Source organism: Sorex fumeus, unplaced genomic scaffold, assembly GCF_029834395.1.
Source record: "Sorex fumeus unplaced genomic scaffold, SorFum_2.1 ptg000047l, whole genome shotgun sequence".
Lineage (NCBI taxonomy): Eukaryota > Metazoa > Chordata > Mammalia > Eulipotyphla > Soricidae > Sorex > Sorex fumeus.
Genome location: NW_026606104.1, coordinates 6,800,648 through 6,823,990, shown reverse-complemented (window position 1 = coordinate 6,823,990; position 23,343 = coordinate 6,800,648). Strand labels below are relative to the sequence as shown.

Here is a 23,343-nt window from a genome sequence, read left to right as displayed (position 1 = left end):
CATGAGGTCCCACCACCACCTGCTGGGCGTGTCCCTACCAAATGAATAAAACAAAAATTAAAACTGGGGCTGAAGCAATAGCACAGCGGGTAGGACATTTGCCTTGCACAGGGCCACCCGGGTTAGATTCCCAGCATCCCATATGGTCCCCTGAGCACCGCCAGGAGTAATTCCTGAGTGCAGAGCCAGGAGTAACCCCTGTGCATTGCCAGGTGTGACCCCCCCCCCCAAATAAATTAAATAAAAAATAAAACCACACAAAGTTGCCCTAGGCCCTCTGAGGTTTAGCCACAAAGACTATGGGGAGGAAGCAGAGTGGGGCAGCGGGGGCCTGGGACCTCGTCTCACCCACAGGGAGCCACATTTAGCAGGAGGAGCAGAGCAGGGGCAGGCCCGAACCAACTGTGTGTTTCCAGAGGGTCAGGCAGGGCAGCCCACCCCTGCCAGGCCAGGTACTCTTACCACCTGCCTACAGACCTGCCTTTGCCAGGTGGGCCCCTAACCGAAATGGGATAGGGGACAAAACATTTTCAACTCAGTAACAGAAACCCTTCTTAATCTTATAGCTCAAGGTCTAAAAGCTGGGTAAAGCAAGCAATGGGTAATATAATGTGGCACTTTACAAAAGCCCAGGCCCAGAAGGCTCAATTTTGAGGTCCCACTCATTCTTGAGGTTCTCAATCGAAGCACACTTATTATCCTGGGGTCTGCAGTGGGGGTGGGGGAAGGCGGGCGGTGGGAGATATTTTTTAGTACCACACCTCTGTGTTTGTGTGTGTGAGATGAGTGTGTGTATGTGTTGCTTACTAATCCGAGACTCCATCAAATGGCTCAGAGTGTACTTACCAGTCCCCTATAGAAATGGGCTCATGCGACTCATCTTGAGTTAGTGGCTTTCCCATTCCTAGCCTGAATTTCCTTGTTCCCAGATTACTATCTTCAGCTCAGTGGATTACTGAGCTACTTAATTCCCATCTCCTGCTTGTGCCAGGCACTGCCCTTGGCCGGAGGGTGCAGAGGCAATGGAGGTAGTGGAGCAGATGCAAGACCAAGTCAGTGAAGGTCTTTGTCCCCAAGGCCTTGATTCACAATTCCCAAGGGGTGGGGTAGAACAAGATTTATGAATTCCACTCTATAACTGGTGAGATGAACCTGTATGACGTTCTGGAGATAGGAAGGAAGAAGAAACCTGACCCCAGCCGTGCAAACACAGGGGCTGCTTTCATTATTTCACACAGGATCCCATTCAACAGCAACAGATAACATACTGCAAGCTGGAAGCACCTTCGATGACTGCCAAACACCACCCTGCAACCCTACGAAGGACACAGTCTTACTCTGGGCCATGCATGACGTGGGCAGGAGCTGCTCTGGGCTCACACCCACGGTCTGAGCTCTGCGCGTGCTCTTTAACCCCAAGATGAAGACCAGGCTCAGCCTCGGGCCGCATTTAGGGAGCTCCAAGTGTGACAGGTTACTAAGCTAAGGCCCTGCCTGGGCATAGAATGGGCCAGAATAGAGTGATAATGAACATCCAGGTCACCTCACAGGTCTAAGATCCACTCTACTACACCCTTCAGCTGTAAAAGGTTGCACTCTTATTGGGGACAGGGAGCACTGTAGCACTGTAGTCCCGTTGTTCATCCATTTGCTTGAGCGGGCACCAGCAATGTCTCCATTATGAGACTTGTTGTTACTGTTTTTGGCATATTGAATATGCCACGGATAGCTTGTCAGACTCTGCTGTGCAGGCAGGATACTCTCGGTAAATTGCCGGGCTCTCGGGGGTGTGGGGGCGACTAAAACCTCATGGGAAGGGGGGCGTTCTGGTCCATCCTTCACGCCCTACCGAGGTCACCAGTTGCCCCCCACGAGCGGCTCTCCAGCACGGCCACGGCCCCAGAAGCACAAGGACTTAATGCAGAACCCAGCAGCTTGGAGCAGAAAAGTGAACGGACTATGCATTGATCCAGGCCATCAAGTCTGCCGGAGGGGAAAGGGTGTTGCCCCATTCGCCCTCTCCTCTCTGGAAAGAAAGATGGCGGCCACATGGGAGCCTTGTGGACAGCAGGTATGAGCCGGGAGTGTGGGGGCGACTAAAACCTCATGGGAAGGGGGGCGTTTCGCTCCGCCCTTCACGCCCTACCGAGGCCACCGGTTGCCCCCCGCGAGCGGCTCTCCAGCACGGCCAGGACTCCAGAACACAGAAACCAATTTCTTAACTATCTGACTTTCAGTAGAAATACTTCCAGGGTCAATAGGTAAAAGAGCAGAAATCCAAAACCAACATTTAATTCTTGAACCCAGCCGTAGAAAGCAAATCACTTCACAATGCTTTTTCAGCATGTCTGATTTGGGGGGGGGGGTAAACTCTAAATAATAGTGGTGAATCTTTTATTGAAACAATGAATCTAATCAAAGCAGATAGAGTGTTAACTAGAATTCATCTGCCTCACAGGGACGGGGAGGGGTGGGGGTGGGGTTTTATTGGGGTTCTTCATGGTAAAAAATAAGTATTGGTAAAGGGAAAAAAAAATTGCCGGGCTCTCCGAGAGGGACAGAGGAATCAAACCCGGGTTGGCTGCGTGCAAGGCAAACACCCTATCCACTGTGCTATTGCTCCCGGGGGCAGGGAGCAGGAGGGGGAAAAAAAAAAACAGTCTGGGGTCTGAGAGAGAACACAGAGGTTACACTCACATGTCTTACAAGACGCCAACCAGGTTTGATCCCCGGCACTGCAGTCTCCTGAGCACCTCTAGGGATCACTCCTGAGCACAGGACCAGGAAAAATCCTAGACTCTGCTCAGTGTGGTCTAAATCCTGCCTACCAACACAGACACAACCGGTTGCAAAAACAAAGTCTGGGGATCTGATGACAGATGTCTGCTTCATAGGCACAAAGTCTCGAGTTTGATTCCCAGCACCACCCCACATACCTAATGCCATCCTGGCACCTCTGCCACTTGGGATTGTCACAGGCACAGTTCAATCCCTGCGTGCTGAATACGGCTCAAAAGGAAAAACAAATAAATAATAAAACAGGCTGAGGTAAGGGGAGATGCCGAAGCCCGGTCCCCACCCCTCCTCCAGTGTCCAGGCCCAGAGACTTCTGCTGCATTTTCTCATCGCCTCATCCCTGAGGGAAGGCAGGAAGACACCCTGTCCAGTGGGACAACCCTCTCATTCCCCACACTCAACACCCCTAGAATGGGTACCAGGCCTGCAGATCCCTCCAGGCCCCCCACGCCCCCCCATACCACCCCCACCCCTTTTCCTGAGGGAGTTTCCTCCAGGCTTAGCTCATCTCTTCAAACCCATTTCACAAATGAGGAAAACAGGCCTAGAAGCTTCTCCAGGGGCCTGACCCTTACTGAGGAGGCCCAAGCCTGACTTATGAAAGAGGTTGGGGGTGGTTGTTTGTTATTTTTGTTTTGTTTTTAACAAAACTGAATCCAGGGCCTTAGGGAGTGTGCAATCTGGTAGAAAACAGAAAGGTCAGTGCTTTAAAATGGAGTGTAAACTGAGCCGGGGAGGTGAGATAAAGGGGAGGGCTGGCCAGGAAGCGCTGGGGGGAGGGGAGCCACGGGGGAAGGGTCCAGTGAAAAGGGCTGAGGGGCACCCGCAGAGGCCCCGGGTCTGTGCAGACAAATTCCTGAGCCGGGCTCCCGGTACCCGCCCTGGTTTTCATTTTTTCCCTCCCCCAACAACACTGCTCTGGTCGGCCTCTGAGATGATTAAAACCAAAAGAATTTTAAATGTCTGGAATTCACTTTTCACCACGGATATGGGTTTGCTTATTCTCTCTCTCTCTCTCTCTCTCTCTCTCTCTCTCTCTCTCTCTCTCCCTCCCCTCTTATAATTTCTCCTCCTGGGAGCTCTGCTAAATTCTCTCTTTGGCCCCCTTTGCTAAGAGATGACTCCCAGGACCCACCAGTTCACTCCATTTCCATTTGGGGGAGAAAAAGGGCAGAGGGGCGGAGGGCAGAGGGCGGAGGGCGTCTGAGGCAAATGGGAGGGAGGAGAGGAGAGGCAGGGTGGAGGGGCCCTTGATCACGCATGCTGGTAAAAGTTCCCAGAAAAAGAACTGGCTTTCAGGGGAAAATCTGCCAAGTGTTTATGTTCCCACAAGACTGCGAAACCTTTTCATAGCCCAAGTTAAAGTTCAGGGTAAAGTCATATTTCTTCGTGAATACACTCATATCCACATGCTCTCAAAAGCACCCAGTCTTGGTCCAGAGTGGGCTGGACCCTCCCTAAGTTCCTGAGCGCATAACTTTGTCCCTGGGATTCCGCCTCTGAGGGGGGAAAAAAAAAAAAAAAAAGAAAGATCTGGGGCCTCATTGGGGAAGAACGAAGTAGTCCTTTTCCTGAACTCCCACAGGATGGCAGAGTCGGAAAGTTACCGCAGGAAAGAATCTCCAGAAACCCTTCTCATGGGGTGATAAGGAAACAGATTGGATAAGGTTACTCCTTAGAGGTGGGCTGAACATCACAGCCAGGCTCGCAACTCAGTGCTCTTTCCAGCCTTCTGCGTTAGAAACCAGGAGCTGAGTCAGAAACTGCAAGTCACAGGAGACGTGACGTGACCCGTTTAACCCTCTGGTCCTAGGGTCTATGGTAGGCAGTCAGCCCAGTCACCCATAGGTCAACATCGGGAAGGCCAGCCTTGCCGTGGCGCTGGGTGCCGACAAGCAGGAGCTCAAATTGGCCAAGCCAGAACAGACAACTTACTCTGTGTGCCCCGGCAGAGCAGCCTGTGTGCAGAGGGATGGGGCCGTCTGTGCTGAGAACAGCTGGCATGTCTGGAGTTTCTGCTGGGTACAGGCTGGGTGTTTTCCAGAAGAGCAAAGCAGAAACCTCAAATGTGGGGCTCCAAAAAAAGTGGAAAAATGTCCAGGCTAAGACCTGGGTGCTAACCATATGGCTACCCATCCTTTCTTTTTGCCTCCCCCTGCACATGGTGGAAAGCACCTTACCGGGACTTTCTCTAGCTTCCTCCTCCCAAAGCTTTCTGGTACCCCTTCCCTTCTATTTGTGACACACCTGGCCGGGGCTTTGTTTTACATCAATGGCCAATAGCCTCTTTCCAAGATTCCCATTGACCATGGAAGAAACTCTTTCCTCCTGAAAGAAATTTCAGGACTTATTCCAAGGACTTACACACCATCTAGTCAATGGGTACAAGTATGACCCCTTTGTGCTGGGAACAGGCGAGGAAACTGAGTGTCCAGAAGGGAGACGGTGTGCGTGTGTGTGGTGGGGGGTGGGAGGGCGAGAGGCGGGGGGGATCTTCTGTTCCCCAGCAGCAGTCCAGGCCATAGAGACCGTTAGGAGACACAGGAATAAGGCGCAGGCACGCTAAGGTACATGGAGTGCTCTGTTTCCCAACACAGCTCTGTCTAAACTCCCTGGTAAATTCTTCTGTCTCTTGAACCTCTCAAATCCATCATCTGGACACTTGTCCTTTGGGCTTATCTCTGGGTTTGAAGCTCAAGGAAGCTCCAAACCCCGTGTCTCTGCCAGAGCCAAAGTCTGATGCAGGCAGAGGGGGAGGGCCCAGGGACCACGCTTCCCCCTGACACCTAGTCCCGAGCTCTCCACCTAGAGCCTAGAGCCTAGAGCCTTCTTTGGTGCTTAAGAAGATGAGTTGTACCACTGGCACATAGACCGATAGCTTGAGCAAACTACCTAGTAAAATGGGGGTTATGGGAATGATCTAAAGCATCCTGCCTATCAGTGTGGGTATAAAATACATGTCGACTCCAACCCATCATTTTTTCCATTTTTATTTCTTTGGTTTTGGAACCTCACCCAGAAGTGCTCAGGGATCACTCTTGGTGGGGCTTGATGGGATACTGGGGATGGAACCCAGGTCTGCAATGTTCCAAGCAAGTGTCCTACTGCCTGTACCATTGCTCCAGTCCTCCAGCCCATCACGTCGAGTGATCATACATATCTTGACTCCCCATAGCTTTCAGGCCTATTCTGTTCACCCCCAAAAGTGGAAAAATGTCCAGGCTAAGACCTGGGTGCTAACCTTATGGCTACCCATCCTTTCTTCCTGCCTTTCCCCACCCCAGCATGCTGAACTCCCTGCACATGGTGGAATGCACCTTACTGGAACCTTCTCTAACTTCCTCCTACCCAAGCATTCTGGCACCCCTTCCCTGCATAGGCCCCTGCAAAGCTCATGCCCAGCCCCTGAAGGATCGAGAGACGAGCCCAGTCTCCATGGACCAGGAAGGGCCTCCGTGCCCTGCCCTGAGCTTCTTTGGCTTATGGGCAAATGGTTTTGGTTTCTCATGTGCTGCTCATATTCCACAGAAGGTCATTGCTGTGGCAGCCCCTTCTCCCTGGGCCTGGCCCGCTGCCCCCACAGCCCCCCAGCATCTCCCTCCCCACTCACCCCTCTCTCCCTCTTCATCCCTGCCCCCCTCTGCTGCCGGCTTGGAGCAGGAGGTTATGAAAATGAGCTGCATGCCCAGGAGACTGTAATTATCTGCTAAGTGTGAAAGCCAGAGTGATTAATTAAGAGATAATAAAAAGAAAAGGAGGGCGAGAGGGGGGCCTCACGGCTTTGCTTTGATGATAGGACCTGAGGTGAGCCAAGCAATTAGGGGAATCTTTATCGAGAGTTAGCTATAATCCACAAATTATCAAGCACCAAATGCTTCAGGAGCTGGGCACCTCTCACTCCTGCCGAGTGACGGACCCACAGACAGGGAAGGACAGCCAGAAGGGGAGCAGCCAAGCCCTAAGGCTCATGACACTGTGCAGACCACTCTGCCTCAGCAGGACCCCCGGGCCCTGGCTGCCCTTGGAAGAGGGGAGATAACCTCCCCTCAAATTAATGCAAGCTGCTCCGCAGGAAGGCTCCACACTGAGGCCAGCTTGTGAGCCCCGGGCTGTCAGCCCCTCCGCACCCTCTTTCACACATTCCTCCCAGAGGTGCACGTGTGGGAGCGTCACGCGGCCAGTGTGAACAGGGCAGTGGCCACAGATGTCTGCTGGCACCATCTTTCCATTCTTCCTGCACAAGCCCCCGTCAGGGGAGGCTCTTCTTTATCCCCATCAGCGCCGGCTCCATCAGTACTGCCTGCTCAGTGCCCTTCTAGGGCCCCCTCCCAGAGGGATCCCCCATGCCCCGTTTCTCTTTCCATCCTCCTGTGCACAGATGCGCAGGGCCAGCAAAGCGCTGTTTGGATGACCTCAGCGGATGCTCAGGCCCTGAGGAAGGTGGGCTGGGTTGGGGCTCTCCCCTTCTGTAATTAGCTATCCCAGAGCATAAACAAGACTCCTCCTCCCAGCATAAACAAGACTCCTCCCAGCTCCTCTGCAAAGAGAGTAGACCCTGGGTTCTGAGGAGGTGATGCCCACGCTTTGCCCTGACCGGGCGCCTTCCACAGCTTACCCCCTCCTCCCTGCGCCCACACTGACATCACCCAGCCCTCCCCGGCAAGGCTGGGTGTGTGCGTGTGATTCTGAGAGGCACCTTTTCCTGCTCTCATGCTCTGAAAGGCCCTGACTGTGGCAGAGGGTCTCCACCTCGGCCACATCCCGTCGGTCCACCCTTTCCTGTGCTACCTGGATGCACAGCTGGAGCCGCAGCACTTATGGAGGCAGGTCCTGGGCCATCAGCTGGGGGGAAGGTCACCCTGGCTTCAGCCCCAGCTGTTCTGAGCCACTGGGACTGGGAACTGAGAGCGGGGATGACCCCTCCAGAGAGCAGCTGCTCTGGCTCAGCTGGGGCCTCGGACTAAGTCTGGCCTCTCGCTGCTTTGCCTGTTTGATCACAAGGAGCTTTGCCCTGAAGGGGAGAAACGTCATTTATCCAGATGTAAAAAGTGCCCAAGACTTAATCACAGTCCCTAGGAAGATTTTTACCCCCCAAGAAGGGGCAACAAGTTAGACACAAAAAAACTTCCTGATAATTAGGGGCGATAAGACAAGAAAGTGGGAGAGCAGAAACTGATGACTATCTTTGCCTGTCCCAGGAGGAAGGACTGGATTCCAAAGACATCAATGACTTCTGTCCAGTTATTCCAGCTAAAGACCAAGATCCTGGGTGTGCACAGGGGGAGGTGTTCTTCAATCACTCTCCATTTTCATTCCTGACCCCAGGTTCTGTTTAGAAAGCCCAACTCGACTGTTTCCGATCTTCTTCCTCCTTTTTTTCACCCTGAAACTCCTCAGAGTTACATGGGGGACAGGCAGACACCCCCACTTCCTGTGTTCTGAGGAAGAGGAGAGGATGAAGGGGAATTCAGGTGCAGTCTTGTCTCCTCTTCTGGACAGGGGTCCCAGGATGGAAGAACTGAACTGGGAAAAGCCTGAAGGCAGAGGTTCTACACACACACACACACACACACACACACACACACACACACACACACATACAGAAGGGGAGAGAGTGAGGGGCCATCACCAGATAGCCACAGGGTTCAGGACAGTGCGAGAAACTGACCTGGTCACAGACCACTCATCCCTGCTTCCCCCAAGTCATGCTCCCAGTCAATTCTATGACCCACCTTCCTTCCCAATCAATTTACTCACGACCCAAATTTCAAGCCAAAGCCAACTCTGTCAAAATGGCTTTTCCCTCAATTCTCCATCAAATAGGAGCTTGATTGGGAAGACATTTTTCATTAATAAAAAAAATATGAAATTGGAAATGACTGATTGGTTCCGTTTCCATCAACGTGCTAGCCGGTTGCTTTCAACTCCGCTGCTGGCAGCTGTGCCACGAGGGGGGCCTTGGAAGAGGAGTGGCTGCAGTCTGCAGGGGCAGGAAGGAGGCTAGCAGGTCAGACTTTTAATTTCCTCTTCTCTTCACTGTCAGTGTTTTGATAACTGGGGGCTGCGCACGCAGCACCTGGCTGAGGTTCTTGAACACATTTTCAGCTGCGGTGCCTGCTTGCTGGGGAACATTCAATGCTTGCACACTCAGTCACAGTGCTCATGGAGTGGGGGTCATCACTGTGGAGCTCACCCATGCTGGCCAGGGCTTGCTCTTCCTGGACCTGGTACTCTAGAAATCGCTTGTGGTGCCAGGGATGGCAGAAAGGACAGTCGCCGGGATCACACACGAAGCAGATGGAACATCAGGGATTTGAACCCACAACCACACACTCAGAAGACACCCTTAATATGCTCTGAGATCCTGGGCCATTCCTCTGGACCCCAGGTAGGCTAGTCCTGAGCCAAAGAATAGCATGCAGGCAAGCTGAGCACCCTACCCCTTCCCACAGCCTGCTTCCCTGAAACAGACACACGATTGTTCTTCATCAATGATCCCTTGGACTCCTCTCCAATGAAGCTAGTTAAAGAGTGAATTCACTTCAATGAATTCCGTCTTCTCCTGTTTTCCATTAGGATGCGGAAGACCATTTCCCCCCAGAGGAAAGCATCCTCTCAATACTTTCAAGAGGGACAGGGACAACACCTGCCTCACCCAGGAACTTGGGGCCAATGCAGAAATTCTACCTTCAGAATCAGAACTTGTGCTTGAGAAAATCCTGAGTGTTTCAAAATCAGGCTCAAGTTTGAGAACCACCATTCTTACACAGAGGAGAAACCTTCTGGGGGAGAGAAGTTTAAAATGATGTCATACTTGATGCTGGAGGGATAGTATGACACTTTGTCTTGCATGCGGCTTGCATCTGGCACTGTGTAGGATCCCCCCCAAACACAGCCAGAAATGATCCCTGGATCCAGATCCAGGCGTAAGCTCTAAGCCCTGAGCACAGGTGGGTGTGACACCCCTCACCTGCAACCCTTCCAAAAGGATGTCATACTGGACACTGTCCTGGAAATCTTGTCCAGAACTTATTGCAGGGCTGAGTGGTTGCTCTTGGTTCATGTTATAGGTGACTAAGTGAAAGCTCAGAGAGGTGAAAGTTTCCTCCATCCTCATTTATGACACAGCCTTACCAGGGACTCTTCATGCATTCAATGTCTGCCTTCCTCGTATCTGCCTTGAACTAAGGAGGATACTGAGAAAAGCACCCTCTCAACAAAGCAAATACTGGAAAAGGAATAGCTTCTAGGGATCTCCCAGTTGCATCCCCAGCACTGCGAGATCCCTCAAGATCTGCCAGGAACAACCTGCTAAGTACAGAGGCAGGAGCAGTCCCCGACACTGCTGGGTGTGGGGCCTCCCCCTATAGCAGAAACTATGCGATATCAATAATAAATGATTTATTGAATGTCAGTTGTTTCAGATTCTGCTCCTTAATATAGATTTCTTCATTCAATTTCACAGCAACCTTTTAGGAAGGATGGCTCCTAAATTTAAAAAATGCAAAAACTCAGGCTCTAGGGGCCGGAGTGTTAGTACAGAGAAAGGAGACGGCAGCGCTTGCCCTGTCTGTGGTCGATACAGATTCGAAACCTTGCAACACATACGGTCGCCAGAGGCTTACCAGGAGCTCAGAGCTAGAAGTAAACCCTGAGCTTGGCCTGACGTGGCCCCCAAACCAAACCATTAAAAAAATTAAAACAAAAACCAAGAAACCTGAGGCTTTAATGAAGTGACCTGGTTATGGGAGAAATGGAAAGGGTGTGGCAGGGTGCCAGGTAATCTAGTTAAAACCAGTTAGTCATTTGAAGTCTTGTTGGCAAGAGGTATAGCCAGTCAAATAAATCATGGAAATGGTGAGGGGCTAGGATAAAGAGCACTTGAAAAGAGAGAGGGGCCGGGTAACTTCCTCTTTGACCCTACACTCAACCAGGAGGCCTGCAGCCTCCCTGGGGCTCTCACCTGTGCCCAGGCTGGGGGCCGGAAAAGGCAGCAATTCTCACATGGATGTGGCCAGAGAACAAAGGAAAGACAAAGGGCCAAAAAGCAGCCAGCCTCAGCAGGAGAGGAGGACCACAGGATATCAGCGAGAGACCTGCTGGCCATGGACACAAGGTTGCACTGAGGGACACAAGATCCATAGACATGGAGGTACTGGATGATGTACACAGAATGTGAAGGGTCAGACCAGCGAGGACCCAGGACATCAAGGACCCCAAACTACATCCTTCGACAGTCTTAAGCTATTTAGCACATAATAGGAACATCATCCGCATCTGTAGTTTTGTGTGTTGATTTTACGTACAGAACGTGGTCACCTGGATAGCAGTCCCTCTCAGAAATAGCCAGCTTTCTGCAAGGCCCTAGAGTAGGGTTCCCTGGCACTTGAGTGGTTACTGAGTTTCAGGACTGAGTTGAAAGAGGCTCTTTTGGTGACCTGGTATGACCCAGGGGTTGGAGAGATAGGACACTGGAGATGCTTGCTTGAATGCAGCTGACCCAGGTTTGAACCCGGCACCCCTGAGTGTCTCCCAAGGACTGATCTCACTCTGTCTGATCTCACTCTGTCCCCCAAATGCCTGCGTGCACTTGTCCCTGAGTACAGAGCTAGGAGTAAGCCTTGAGCACTGCCGGGTGTGTCCCCCAAATCAAAACAAAACAAAACTAAACTAAACTAAAAATAAATAAATCAAACCAAAGGCAATGGACACCAATTTGGTCCCAGGGGTACCCATGGCCAGGCTGGCCTCTTAATTTTATGCATAAATGGGAAGCAGTGTTTCAGTGTAATTCCACAATTGTGGTCAGGCCATTTTTTCCCCACCTTGCAAAGTCAGATTTGGCTCCAACACTGATAGGAGATTGTGTTCTGACTTCACCTGAAGGCAGGTAGGAGGCTTCCCAGATGGGCATGGGTGAGAGGCACATCAGCCTAGGGTGAAACATCCTCTATGCTGTGGCCTGCCCACAGCAGATGTGTGTGAGAGAGGTAAGGGCAAGGAAGGGTGCTCCGTGAAAGGCTCCTTATCAGTGGGGTGGCAGAGGAAGATCCTGTGAGAGATGAAAGGGTAGATTTCCCTGAAGATGCTGCTGAGGCATACAATGGTGTGTCAGGTTTATGCATCAGAACCCGGAAGTCCAAGCTACGATGAGAGGAAAGCGGGGAAGGCAGTGGACCTGGATCTAAACCCAGCACCCATATATGGTCTCCTGAGCCCCATCAGGAGTGTTCCCTCAGTGCAGAGCCAGGGGTAAGCCTTGAGCATCACTTGGAGTAACCTCCAAAACAAACAAACAAACAAAAAAACCCACCCAGGGGGCTGGAGTGATAGCACAGCGGGTAGGGCATTTGCCTTGCATGCGGCTGACCCAGGTTCAATTCCCAGCATTCCATATGGTCCCCTGAGCACCGCCAGGAGTAATTCCTGAGTGCAAAGCCAGGAGTAACCCCTATGCATTGCCAGATGTGACCCAAAAGGAAAAAAAAAAAAACTACCCCCAAAACAAAAAACAAAAAAACAACCTACTCAGGAGTCCTTCCATCCTCCCCCCCCCCCCCGCCACACACACACACACACACACACACACACACACACACACTCTCAGAGCCCTGGATCCAGAGGAAGCCCAGCCTCTCCCAGGGCTCCCCTCCCACTACTGGCCAGCAGTCCACCCCGGGTTTCTCTCCCTTTGAAAATACTTCTCCCTCTCCAGATCTCTCCCTGACCCCGCAAATGTCCGTCTCAACTCCATTCCTTTTAATAATCACCAAGTTAGGGAAGAAGAAGCCGTTAAAAATCACCTCTGGGTTTGACAATGCAGGGTAATGGGGCAAATAGGGCCCCAGGCCTGCTCCTGAAGAATTTGTAGAGAAAAGAGGAGAGAGCCATGAAAACAGTAACAAAAACAGAATCTCCGCTAAGCTGATTATCAGGACCAAGTTAATTTAGTAATCAGCTCCACAGCGAGGGGGAAGGGAGGAGGAAACTGGACCAAGAGATTGGGAGATTGGGGGGAAGGTGGGATTTTCTATAAACCGCCTTTGTTCCTGGAAATCATAATCTTTGGGAGGGACCTCAACTCACTCCTTGGAATTCCTCTGCTCCTTCCATCCGGAGCAGGGGGCACAATCAGGGATTGTCCAGGCCGGGAGATCTGCTGGGGCCTGCATTCCAGAGGCCACAGCAGCAGCCCAGAGCCTCACATCTGCGGCTGTCCCCTCCCCCCACCCCCCTCCTGACAGCCAGACTTCAGCATTTTTCACATACCGCCCTCACAACCTTGATCGTATGGTATTGTCAATATATGTTTATCCAACCATCTCCCAGGCTGGCTGAGAGAGCTTCAAGGACGGGGCTCAATCTCACTTACCTCTGGATCGCTGGTGCCCAGCTGAGTATCAGGACCAGCCTGGAAGCTTAGAAAATAGCTTCGAAAATACTCGCCTACCTGGACCCCAGGCCTCCCCTGGAGGGCATGCTGGGGACATTCTTCAAAAGCGTTTCTTTGAAAAACCTGAGATGTTCCCAGAATCTCCAAGCTCAGCCCCCACATATTCACACATCTAAGGTCACTAGCCGGAGACAACAGCCCATGAACTGACCCAGCAGGCACTAAATCCAGATTCAATGGCTACATCTCCACCTGAACCGGATATTTGCCCTGGACAGCAGGCAGTACAGCCTCGGTCTGGGTTGCAGAGGACAAAGGGCCTCCGCTCATGCCCAGATGCCCACAAGGCAGCCAGCTCTCCTGGGGGTTATCTTCTCGGAACCCTCCCTGAAGATGTTCTGTGAAAAAAAAAAAAAGACATCTCATCCTCCCAAAGCCTTCCCTACTTAGGCACGAAGCTGAGACTTCCCTACATGGACCTGCTATTTCTTTCAGGCTTTCTGTGCATTTCTATGAAGTCAAGCCCTGCCTCTCCTCCCCTACCCACCCCCCTTTTAACGGGAAAGGTGCAGATCTCCACAGCCGCTCCAGCACATGAGGTGTTTAAGAGGGAGGGAGCGAGGATTGGATGACTAATGGAGTAGGGACCAGACTGCTTGCTTTTTGTTTCTAACACATTCTTTGCAAAAAAAAAAAAATAAAACAAAACACAGAAGCCCCCGGTTCCCATTGCCTATGGAGCAGAATCTGGCAGATGCTCTCGTCTGTTTTCTCCCCCAGCCCGTTCCTCAGCTCCGGTCAGCCTCGGTGGGCACGGCACATTCCTGAGACCACACCTTGGCTCAGGAAGTTCAATGGATCTGGTAATGAATGTTCTCCTCTTCCTGCCACATCCACATCCTGTCCATCCTTCAACCCGCTTCCTCCCGGAGCCTTTCCTGGCCTATGCGGCGCAGAGCAAACGGCCCTGTCCTGAACTCTGCAGTTCTGACCGTGCACACCGCTATCCTGGCATCCACCAGAGCCCATCTGGTATTACCAGGCATCTATGCACACACATTTCTTATCTTCTTTGAGTGGGGGGGCCATAGGAGGTCATTACTCTCCAGGGTGCCTCTCAATATGTCTGTATACAATGATATACCTTTACTGATTTGAAGGGGAAAAAAAAATCTCACCATTTTATAGAAGCCAAGTAACTTGCACATAAATCCCAAAGAGAGATCTTTGAAAACAGGGGTACTATTGATTTCATTTTGCAACACCTGTGCTGGCACAATAATAAGCACACAATACACCCCCGCAGGATGAAGGCACCTTCCAGGTACCACCGCTTCATAAGGAACTAGAAGCAGAGAAGAAAAGCAGCAAGTGGCCCAGTACACAATTTTTGATTCCTGGGGCCAAAGAGATAGCACACCGGTTAAGGTGCTTGCCATGTCCAGGGCCAACAGCAGTTTGATCTCCAGCACTGCATATGGTCCACAAGCACCTCCAGGAGTGATCCGTGAGTTCAGAGCCAGGAGTAAGAACTGAGCAATGTCAGGAGTGACCAGAAAGAAAACTAGTCAACAGAATTTTTTATTCCTAACATAGTCCAGGGTGAGACAGCCCTATAAGCCCACAGTATCAAATATTCAGGTGCACCTCAAATCTAGGCCTTACCTCCAGCTCCTTCTGGAAGACTCACCATCTTCTAGAACTTTCCTAGGGCTAAGCACCCAGAATGAAGCAGCAGCATTGTCTCCTGGGAAACTATTGGAATTTGTCAGGGAGTGCTAGAGATTTACACTCCTGGATTTAAGACCCTTAATCCATAGGAAGTTGACTGGCTGTAAGGCCCATTTATTTCAATATGCTCCCAATTTTGTTAAATGGGCCTAAGAAGGGCAGAGAGGAATGAGGCGTCAGACCCCAGAGACTACAGAGGTTAATAAAAATTGCTGCAGAAATTAAATGTGGAGGGAGGGAGAAATTAAGAGCTCAGAGAAAGCTGATGGAAGGGCGGGGGTGGGGTGGGGGGGGGGGGAGAAAGATGTGATCTTTGACAACGTCTGGAGCCAGAGTAACTTTTCATGCTGGGTTCTCAGGAACTTAAATGCAAAGTGTGTGTGACTCAAGGATGGAAAATGCAGAGGCTGGAGCCTGGAATTGTGGGATGGACCACAGAATCAAGGAACCCAAGAGTTCTGACTTCCTTAACCTTGCAGTGTGTGTACAGAGGGGTGCAGAGCCCAAAAGATCAGACTAAGAAGTAGTGCTTCAGAGCCAAGAGATAATACAGAGGGTAGGGCACTTGCTTGGCATGTGGCTGACCTAGGTTTAATCTCAAACACTCCATATTGTCCTCTGAGCACATTGGGAGTGATCTCTGAGTGCAAAGCCAAGAGCAAGCCCTGAGCACCATCAATGTGGCCCCCAAACCTCACACACACACACACACACACACACACACACACACACACACACTTACTGTCTTCAAAGAAGCACGAAACAAAAAGAAAAAGAAAGAAAAGAAAAAGTGGGGGCTGGAGGGGGCTGGAGACAGCACAGCAAGTGAGTAGGGCACTTGTCTTACATGCGGCTGATGCTGGTCTGATTCCTGACATCCCATATAGTCCCCTGGGTACTGCCAGGATTGATTCCTGAGTGCAGAACCAGGGGTAAGCCCTAAGCATCACTGCCTGTAGCCCCCAAACAAAACAAAACAAAAAAGAAGCAGGGAAGACTGCCACTGAGGATAGAAATCTACACCCAAGTTAGCAGTGCTGTAAACCACTGTTCTGGTGATGGAGAGACTTGGGGAGATGGGCTAAGGGCTGATGTATGCATGAGGGCATATGTGAGTCCATGCACATAAGTCTACATATACCGCAAATAGTTTAGGATTCCAGAGAATTACACAGAGCAATAATGCAGAAGAGGCAGACCTGCTGGCCTCCAAGGGCATCACTCCTGTCCCCACCCCAACTTCTGTCTCGGGCTCTATCTGGGCTCTGTTCCTCACAGGCTGTAATCCTGGACAATCTGCTTAACTTCCTCGGGTCTCTGTCCACCTATGAAATGGGGATAGTGACTTCCACCTTTAAGAGAGGGTGGTCAATAGCTCTGAGTCACTAAAACACTCGTGGTGGGGCTGGAGCAATAGCACAGCGGGTAGAGCGTTTGCCTTGCATGCGGCTGACCCGGGTTCGATTTCTAGCATCTCATATTGTCCTCCGAGCACCACCAGGTGCAAGAGCCAGTAGTAATCCCTGTGCATCACTGGGTGTGACCAAAAAAAAAAGAGGGTAAATAGTAACAAAATGCTGGTATATCTCTATTATGTGAGTAGATACTTATGAAAAATGTTACAATGTTAAAGTTGCTAAAGAGGAAACTGGAAAGGTGGGAAGAGGTTATAGCATTCTAAGCCTCCTCCTGAGGGCAAACCAGGGGCAGATTTGAGATTCCCACCCAAGAACAGCAGGAGACTGGGTGTGGGCTGAGCCTTAGGGCTGAGCTCTGGGAAGCAAGTGGTGGTGGTGAAGGGTTGGGTGGGGGTAAGGGGTGGGGGATCCATGTCTACTTCTGGGGAATAAGGGGAGAGTCTCCTGGACACAGTGCCTTAACCTGTGGGCAGCACAATACACGGGCTCTGCAGGAGAGATGCCCAGCAGGGCAAGTTCTGTAATGAGAAGAACTGAGTTCCCAGGTTCAGCTGATCTGAGAGATAGTAGAGCCAGGAAGGCACTTGCCTGGGCACCATATTCTCTGAGTGATTGAGTGATCCCTGGGCAGAGCCAGGAGTAAGCCCTGATCACCGCTGGGTATGACCCAACAACCAAAAATAAATAAAACAAAAATAAAAGCAAAACAAACCCTCAGGGGGGGCGCCGCGATAGCAATGTCTATAAGGTACTTGCCTTGCACACGGCTAATCTGAGTTTGATCCCCAGCAACCCATATGGTCCCCAGGGCCTGCCAGAGAATGAGCACAGAGCCAGGAGTAAACACTGAGCACTGCCAGGTGTTTCTCTCCACAAAATAACAGTAAAAAATAAAATAAGACCCCAAGTGTGGCCGTGAGCAAGTTAATTAAACTCAGTTTGATTCCTTCATCTACTATGACAGATAGAGGAGGTAAACTTAACTTCACCAGGTCTAGGGATTATTATGGTAATAATATAATAAAAGGTAACTTGGATGCTTTGATTATGCACCCACTTCCAATCACCATTTTTCACCTACTCTGGGATACGTAAGACCAGGCCGCTCAAAACCCCAGCCAAGAATTGTCTTCATTTGTTACTTCACCCTATGTATCCTGTGGACTGCCCATGAAGCTATAAAGTTGTGTTTAATATTAGAAATATAAAGTTGTGGGGCTGGAGTGATAGTACAGTTGGTAGGGTGTTTGCCTTGAACGTGGCTAACCTGGGTTCGATCCTGGCATCCCATATAAGTCTCCCACGCTTAATACCTGAGTGCAGAGCCAAGAATAACCCTTGAGCACTGCCAGATGTGACCAAAATTTTAAGAGAAAGAAAGCAAGAAAGAAAGGAAAGGAAAGAAGAGAGAAAGGAAGAAAGGGAGGGAAAGTTACAAAGCTTTTTATTTATTATGCAAAGTCCTTTAAAAAAAATCCTAGCTGGAGTAATACCTCTAGGGTCTGAGTTCAAGCTCTCCATGTGGTCCCCACTGGGAGCAACCCTGAGCATTGAGCTGGGAGTAGCTTCGAGCATTGCTAGGTGTGGAACTGAAACCCCAAATAAAAGATGTCCTTTAGGGAGCTGGAGATGTGGCTCATGATAATGTATCTACCTCAAATCCCTAGCACCACCCCACACTGCCAAGAGCAATCCCCAGCTGCCAATGTGATCCCTGGCACTGCCAGTGTGTGACTGTGGCAAACCACAACCCAATGTGTGAGTGTGAGCACTGCAGCAAGGGTGCAATCCTGGACATCAAAAACAAAAAAAGAACCACAGAAACAACCCAGCAAGATCCATGTTCAAGGGAGAACACAGGCTTGAAGAACAAGCCTGAGTGAGTTTGCTTTGATGTGACACTCACTCCCTCAACCTCCTGGTTTCCAGACTGCTGAGTATAAGGAAAGAAGCCTGCCGTAGTAGAGCACAGGGCTCTGCCGGCCTGGGCGGGGGGCGGGGGCAGCAAACAGGTAGAAGGCAGCCTTGGAAGTTGGTTGGTCTTCCCACTATTACAAAGCTTCGTGACCTGTTTAAGCCTCAACTTCTCATCCGAGAAATGGGGATAAGAGGGTGCTGAGCTGGTCCATGCATATAAAATCAGCACAGGGCTCAGTCAATGATGTATGTGTACCTTTCCAAAATGCTGCCCTCCTGAACTCATGTCCCCCCCGACCCTCAAGAATACATCCCTTCTCCTCTTTGCCCTCCCCCGACCCTCCCCACCAATTCTGAAGTCTCCACCAAAGAAAGCAGTTTAATGACAACTCCTCTGGGTTTTGACCAGCTCACAATCAGTCCCAACCCACAGAGGAGGTACTGGAGCCCGAGACCATGGATGAGGGCAGCTGGAGAAAAAAAAAGAGGCTCCCCAGTGGACAGGGCTGCCTGTCGACTGATGTTCAGCCACAAAGCCAGGACAGCAAGCATTCCTGAGACCGTCTCGCTGTGCCAGACTCTGCTCCTTGCACTCTGCACAAATCAATGCATTAAAACCCCTAGGCGGAATTCTTTCTCTCCTCACTTTACAGAGGAGGCTCAGAGAAGGCCCCTTCCTGAGGGTCATCAGGGTGCGGGTTTGGTGGCTGTGACTGAATCACCATGTCACGATGCCCCCTGCTTCCAACATGGTAACAACTCTCACCATCCATCAACTGATTAGCTATCACGGGCATTTGTGTGGCCCCCTACAGAAAATGAAAGAGTAGTTGAGAACTTAAGGCTTGGTTGTTATGGATGTTAAGAGGGCTGAGTGGAGGGGTCAGAGAGACAGCACAGCGGACAGGGTGCTGGCCTTGCACATGGCTTGGGTTTGACCCCTGGCACTGCACATGATCCACTGAGCACCACCAGGAGTGAAGCCTGAGCATAGAGCCAGAAGTAACTGGGTGTGCCCCACCCTTTACCCCACCAATACACACACACACACACACACACACACACACACACACCCTAGAGAAGCTTCTTTCTACTGGAGCCCCTGGGTTCTCAACTCAAGGGGGCGAGAGCTGGGAACCAGCTAGCTGGGCTTCTCTATTCCTCCTCAGTGGTAGACCCAGGGCCCAGCTATGTGGTCAGCATATGCTGGGAAGGCCCCCTGCTCCTCTTCTCCACCTGGGGTTCTTTGGGGTCCAAGACCTTGAGAAAAGGTAATGCCAGGCAACAAGTTCACGCACTCTCTTTCGGTCTAAGAGAAGGGAAGGAGTCCAGTCCAGGTTAACGAGTGACCTAGTGGCCTGATTCCTGCCCAAGGCCCCCATGCCTCTTTCCAACCTCAAGTCTCATTCTGGGCTGGTGGCAGACACGGGACATTTGACACATTTGTAGCTTGGGGAGAGAACAGGAGGTCCCCACCACTCCCTTCCAAACTCCTGCTTGTGGCCAGGCTTCGGCTACATACAGGCAATCTCTAGAAAGTGCCACTGCCCCACCCCCCGCCCCCATCAAGACAGGGTGGAGGGCCAGATTTACTCCCAGTCCCGCCTCCCTCTGGAGGCAGCTCCTGCTGGGCTGGCCTGTCATCCCACATTGCTCTGATTAGCTATAATCTTTCTTTTTCAATTTCTCCTCCCCGAGACTAGGGAGCGAGAAAATCTCCCAGAAAATGAATAAATATTTCAATTTTCAGCGCAATCAGTCTGAGGAGCCAGCGCATGATGGAAATGGGGGGAAGGATAATGGTTTTCATTTAGATAAGATACAGAAAATTATTTAGTGAAAAATGAAGATTGATGAAGCCCATTGAAATTCTTTAAAATGCGATTTTTTATTTTCTCTGCCTAGGCTGAATCTCCCCTTCCCCTCTCCTCTCTACTCCCCCACCCCCCAATTCAATAGCCTTCTCCCACTATCTCCCCACAGCCCCTCATCAAACTTGCTCCCTCCATCTCTGCCCAGGCTAGACCTGGATAATCCTTCCCAGGGAGGCGTGCTCAGGAGAGGAGGTCGAGAGGTTCCTGGCTCAGCTTCTCAGCATCTGTGGACCATTCTGAGGTATTTCTCCCACCCGCCCTGGGTATCCCTGCCCCCGTGCTTCCCCCACATACTTTCCAGCACTAGCTCTTGCCTTCACCTCTGCTGGATGTGGGCAGGCGGGAGTTCCACTAACGCCTGGCCCCTCCCCAATTCCAGAGGGAGAAAATCCCACCACATACTTCATACTTCCCTCTTTCTGGAGGTTTCAAAAGGGGGCTGGATTCAGTCCTCCACCCCAACTGCAGCTTTTGTCCCTCAAAGCTCCTTGGTATCTATGTTGTTCATATGCCAGTGCAGTAGAAAAGGGGCAGACTTCAGCTTGCCCCCAACACATACCAGGATAGACCCAGCTACCCTCTTTCAGCCACCAATATGGGCCTCCACCCCCTCCCCCCTCCCTCTCCAGCAGCTTGGCTGAACCAAGTCAGAATTGAAGTCATTCTCCCAACTTCCTGCCAAAGGACGGGCTTGAACTGTCAACAGCAGGGACAGACCTCTTCCCTCAGCACCCTTTCACAGATCTGGGGGAGGCAGCAAGGGGGCATGGACACCCCCCCGCCCCCCATACACACACTTGGACAGATGATCAAGACTCACTCTCCTAGTCAGTCCAACTTTGCCTTCAGAGCTGAGAGCGGCCTGAAAAGGGGAGGAAGGACCAAGCATCTCACCCCTCCCTGGCACATACACACCCATCCAGGAAAGGAACAGAGAGCAGATGATACCTGAGAGTTCCCCATCCCACCCCACTTCCTCTTCCCAGACGGTCTCCCACCCCAAAATGAGACCACCTCCATTTTGTCTCCTGTCCATGGCCATAGGTGCTGCCTATACGAATGTCTGTTCAAGTTTCTTTGTTTGCGGGAGGGCTAGTATCTGTAGATGGGTTTGAGAGAGTCTGAGAGTGTGAGATAATTCCTTGGAAATGTGTGTGAGGTGTGTACAATGTGTCCTTGTAAAGGTGCGTGTTCTGTGTGTGTGATATCCTCATAACTACGTGTTCAGAGTGTGTGTGTGAGCTATGTCCTTGTAAATGTGTGTGATGCCCTAGTAAATGTGTGAGGCGTCCTCATAAATGTGTGTGTGTGTGTGTGTGTGTGTGTGTGTGTGTGTGGTGTCCTTGCAAACGCCTGCCAGCACACAAGTCTGAGTTGGGCTGTGTTTGGGTGCATGAATGTGCAGGGAGGGAGGACTCTCTCCCTCAGACGGTCAGTGTCTTTGTGTGCATGTGTCTGTCTGGAGCAGGATGCGGTGGGGCTGTGTTTCAGGAGGTGAGTGATCAGTCTTTCCGACACTGCCTAGGACCGGCTTTTGTTTTTATTTATTTATTTATTTTGCTGTTTGTGTGTCAATTTCTGTGTCAGTTCAATTTGGTGTGTATGGGGGGGGGGCGGGGGTGAGAGGAGAAGGTCCGCATGATTAAAGAGGCCAGAATCCAGGAGGCCACAGAATTGGCTGGCACAACCCCCAGCCAGGGATGCAGATGGGTAACCCCTGCCCTGCCCCAGGACTCATCTCGTCATCATCTTGCCCAACCTCGCTCATCTCCTGGCTCTCTCTGCCAGTCCAAAATAGCTTGGACACCCAGAGACTTTCATGTCCCCAAGTACAGTACGGGGTTCAAATCCACTCCCCCCACCCCCACCCCCACCCCCGGCACTCCCCTCCAAACCCAGGGGGTCTAAAGCTGCCTTTGAAACTCCACTCCACACCGGAAAGCAGAAAGACAGTCCCAAACCCTACCACGGGCACCGAAGAGCAGAGAGGAGGTCCCAGTCTCCACCAGGGACCCGGGGCGCCCTTCTGTCTCGCTAGAGGGGGCGGTCCCCAGCGGGGATGGGGGCGCCGCGGCTCAGATTCTGCTCGGCGAGGATAAGTTGGAGTAAAGGGTCCCCCCTTTGCAACATCTCTAGGAGCCCGGATCCCCAGCTTTGCAAGCGCCTCCCACCGCACCCCCCATCGGAAATCCCACCCTCTTCCCAGCTCCCCTCAGCCGGGACCCCAGCGTCCGGATTCCCGGGTTCGGCGGGGACTGGCCCGGGATCGGGGAGAGAGTCGGGGCGCTCGGCTCCCCGGGTGCTCTCCGCCGGGCCCCGATTCTCCTTCGTTCTCCCGCGCAGCCGGAGGAAAGAACTTGGGCAAACCGCCGGGAAAGTCCTCGCAGCCGCCCCCGCGTCCCCGCTTCCTCCCCGGGACCCGGGGACCTGCCCCCCGCCGCGTGGCGGCCCGGCCGCGGGGACCTCACCTTGGGAGAAAGTGTCCGAGAGCGTGAGGATCCAGACGAGGAGGCTCAGCATGCTGCCCGCCGCCGCCGCCGCCGCCGCCCGGAGTTGGCGAGCGAGAGAGCCGGGGAGGAGGGCACCGAGCCCGCCCCCGCCCCCTGCACCGCGCGCGCCCGCGCCGCACCCGCACCCGCGCGCGCGCCCTCCGCCCCCCGGCCGGCCCGCGCCGCGCGCCCGGTCGCCCGCTCGCTCGCCCGTTCTCCCGCCTCTCCCGCTCCTCGCCCGCTTCTGCACGCGCTCTCACTCCTCCCCTCCTCCCCGCCCTCTCCCTTCTAGCTCCTCTCTCCCCTCTCCTCTCTCGCCTTATCTCCTCTCCCTCCTGTCCCCCTCCCTCCTTCTCTCTTCTCTCCCTCTCTCCTCTCTTCCCTCTCTCTCCCCTTTTCTCCCCTCTCCTCCTCTCCCTCCTGTCTCTCCTCTCTCCCTCTCTTCCTTTCCCTCCTCTCTCCCTCCTGTCTCTCCCCCTCTCTCCTCTCTCCTCTCTCCTTCTCTTCTCTTTCCCTCCTCTCTCCACCTCTCTTCTCCTCCCCTCTCCTCTCCCTCTCCCGCCCTCTTTTCTCCCTCTCTAGCCCCTTTCCCACTCTCCCCTTCCCTCCTCTCCCTCTCCCTTCCTCTTCTCTCTCTCTCTCTCTCTCTCTCTCTCTCTCTCTCTCCTCTTTCTCCCTTCTCTCTCTCTCTCCCCTCCCCCCGCTCCCAGTCCCCCTCGGAACTC

The 23,343-nt window shown here is 52.2% G+C and overlaps 1 protein-coding gene across 2 annotated transcripts in view; it reads right to left on the bottom strand.

Annotated features, from left to right (window-relative positions):
- KIRREL1 (kirre like nephrin family adhesion molecule 1) overlaps positions 1-22,779 on the bottom strand; it is a 101,489-nt gene extending 78,710 nt beyond the window's left edge. For both annotated transcript variants that reach the window (XM_056123125.1, XM_056123126.1), the window contains exon 1: positions 22,598-22,779. In XM_056123125.1, the coding sequence (XP_055979100.1) occupies positions 22,598-22,649 (52 nt within the window). In that variant the 5' untranslated portion in view covers positions 22,650-22,779. The remainder of the gene's footprint in view (positions 1-22,597) is intronic.
- Positions 22,780-23,343: the final 564 nt, after the last annotated feature.